The sequence below is a fragment of the Fundulus heteroclitus genome, chromosome 19 (genome assembly GCF_011125445.2).
Source record: "Fundulus heteroclitus isolate FHET01 chromosome 19, MU-UCD_Fhet_4.1, whole genome shotgun sequence".
NCBI lineage: Eukaryota > Metazoa > Chordata > Actinopteri > Cyprinodontiformes > Fundulidae > Fundulus > Fundulus heteroclitus.
The window spans coordinates 4,510,214-4,512,402 of record NC_046379.1 but is presented as its reverse complement, the minus strand read 5'-3'; the positions used below and the strand labels follow the sequence as shown (position 1 = coordinate 4,512,402).

Genomic DNA, 2,189 nt, shown 5'->3' with positions numbered 1-2,189 from the left:
GGTGCAACCTTTAAATTGAATTGCTTTAATGACGCAACCTCATCTGCACAAACGTGACTCTGCATAACTCGTAACTTTTTTCCTTATTCTTTAATATCTTCCTTCCAAGCAGTTTTCCACTAACTTTAAAAGTCTTTAAGCAGTTTGTAGCTTTAGGTGACAACTATTTTATTTAAATCTGAATTTTACTGGAGCACAGAAGATATATCATGAGTTTAAATATTAATCCAACCTTTTATCCTGATAACAGAGGGAGAATTGGACTCCAAGGGAAAACAAGAAGTTGGGCATTGTTTTACAGTTAGATAGAAATGGGCTTCAAACATAAATCTCCAGGATTTTGCTCTAAAATTATTTTGCATTCCTTTTTAAAACATTGTACACCACCTTGAAGGGATTTCACATCTTTAAAACTCCCATTGCTTCAGAAACTGCATCACAAAGAGGGGATTTACTGCAAAATCCACAGAGGTGAGTTGTGCTTTATTTTAATGGAAATCTGATGCTGTATAACACCAACTTATGGCAAACACACAACAGGCTACTGCAGGCCACAGGAATTAAAGTCTTCCGTTTGTCTGCAGTAGTTTTTACAAAAAAACAAAAAACGAGTAAAAAATAAAATCTCCATAAAACAAAAGATGTTACACAAAGACGCATGCATGACAGAGAGCCGAGCAGCTCCTTCACTGCGGTCTCTCCAGTATAAAACATCAGCACCGGTTCCCTGGACTGAAGCCATTTAGAAACCGGACTTCACAACTATACTGAGGAGCAGAGTGATGAGCCCCACTCAGGGTCTTCCCTGACTTCAACACAAACTGTATGACACACACGGGGCGCCCGTCATGTCAAACAACGAAAGTAAAAAGAGAAACAAGTCATTTAAATGTAATAAATATGCTTTACCCGGCATTGATATGAAAATAAGGGCAATAAATCTACACGTTTAGATTATTGTCTGTTTTCTCCAGCTCTTTTCTGTGCTGGTCCAGCCAGTCTCTGAGCTCTGAGATCCGGTACCCCTCAGGTCCCCTGCCGCCTTGGTACACCACCTTCCCCTCCTGCACTATATAAAGTCTGTTGAAATACGCCCCGTACGCGGCGCTGGAGGAGTTCTCCATGTTGTCCGCCACCACCAGGCAGCCGGGCACCTCCAGGTGGATCAGGTGCGCCGCGCTCAGCCTCTCCTCCAGACTCCGATGCTTCGGGATCTGGTAAGGCGCGTCGGTGCTCGTCCAGCCGTCGGAGGGATGCGCCTCCTCGATGTACACCACCGCCGTGTCCGCTATGTCCGCGTTCTGCTGCGCGACCTCCTGGAAAGCCTTCAGGCGCGCCATGAACGGCGGTCAGGTGCAGCTGCCGAAGTTGAGGATGAGCGGTCTGGCGCCCTGCGCGCAGTCCAGGATCCGGGAGCGCCGCTGGTCCTGCAGCCGGACAACTTCGGTGTTGGGCGCTCCGCGTCCGAGGCGCGCCGCCTTCAGGAAGTCCAGCTTCTGGCCGTGCCAGACGGCCTTCAGGGACTCAAGGCTGAACAGGCGGTTGGAGTCCGATATGCACAGAGGGGGATCAATGGCATCGCCTCCCTGCTCCTTCATCCTGAAGAAAAACCTTTTCCTGATGCACAGAAAGTCCAGCAGCCAGAAGACAACCGCTGCCACGAGAAAACGGGGCAGCAAGACGAAGCAGACCACGGCGTTTTTTACAGCTTTAACAGTATTCATCATCACTTTCTGATGGTAACCTGGGCGGCCCTGCGCTCTGCCACGATCTGGTGAGTTGAAGTTAGGCTACTTGCATCTCTCCCTCCCCCTTTTATAGCATTGGCACATTTGAATGAATCACAGCCCGCCTCCAGACAGGGGCCGAGGCCTCACATGGAGGGGATTACCTTCTGTCATCCCCACACTGTAAATCTACAGGATGCAGAAAACGATGCGCCGCTGCGTCATCAGGAGAGGGGGAAGCGTTATCCCACATATTTTAATGTTAACGTTGGGAAGATTAACTATAAAAATCCACATGTGACTCTGGGAATGGGGACTCAGCTCCTGACCTCACGGTCTGACCTCAGTGAATAATAACTCATCTAAAAGAGGGAGAATCTTTTGTCTTTATCACCCAAAGAGTGATTGATTTCAAGTTTGTCTCAGTTTATTTTTAAAATATTGGTTGTTCTCGCCTCTAGA

The 2,189-nt window shown here is 47.7% G+C and overlaps 1 protein-coding gene across 1 annotated transcript; it reads right to left on the bottom strand.

The window, feature by feature from the left end:
• Positions 1–884: 884 nt before the first annotated feature.
• On the bottom strand, positions 885–1,771 carry dio3a (iodothyronine deiodinase 3a). The gene has a single exon (XM_012851946.3). The coding sequence runs from the start codon at positions 1,725–1,727 to the stop codon at positions 942–944; it is 786 nt and encodes a 261-aa protein (XP_012707400.1). The 5' UTR covers positions 1,728–1,771; the 3' UTR covers positions 885–941.
• Positions 1,772–2,189: the final 418 nt, after the last annotated feature.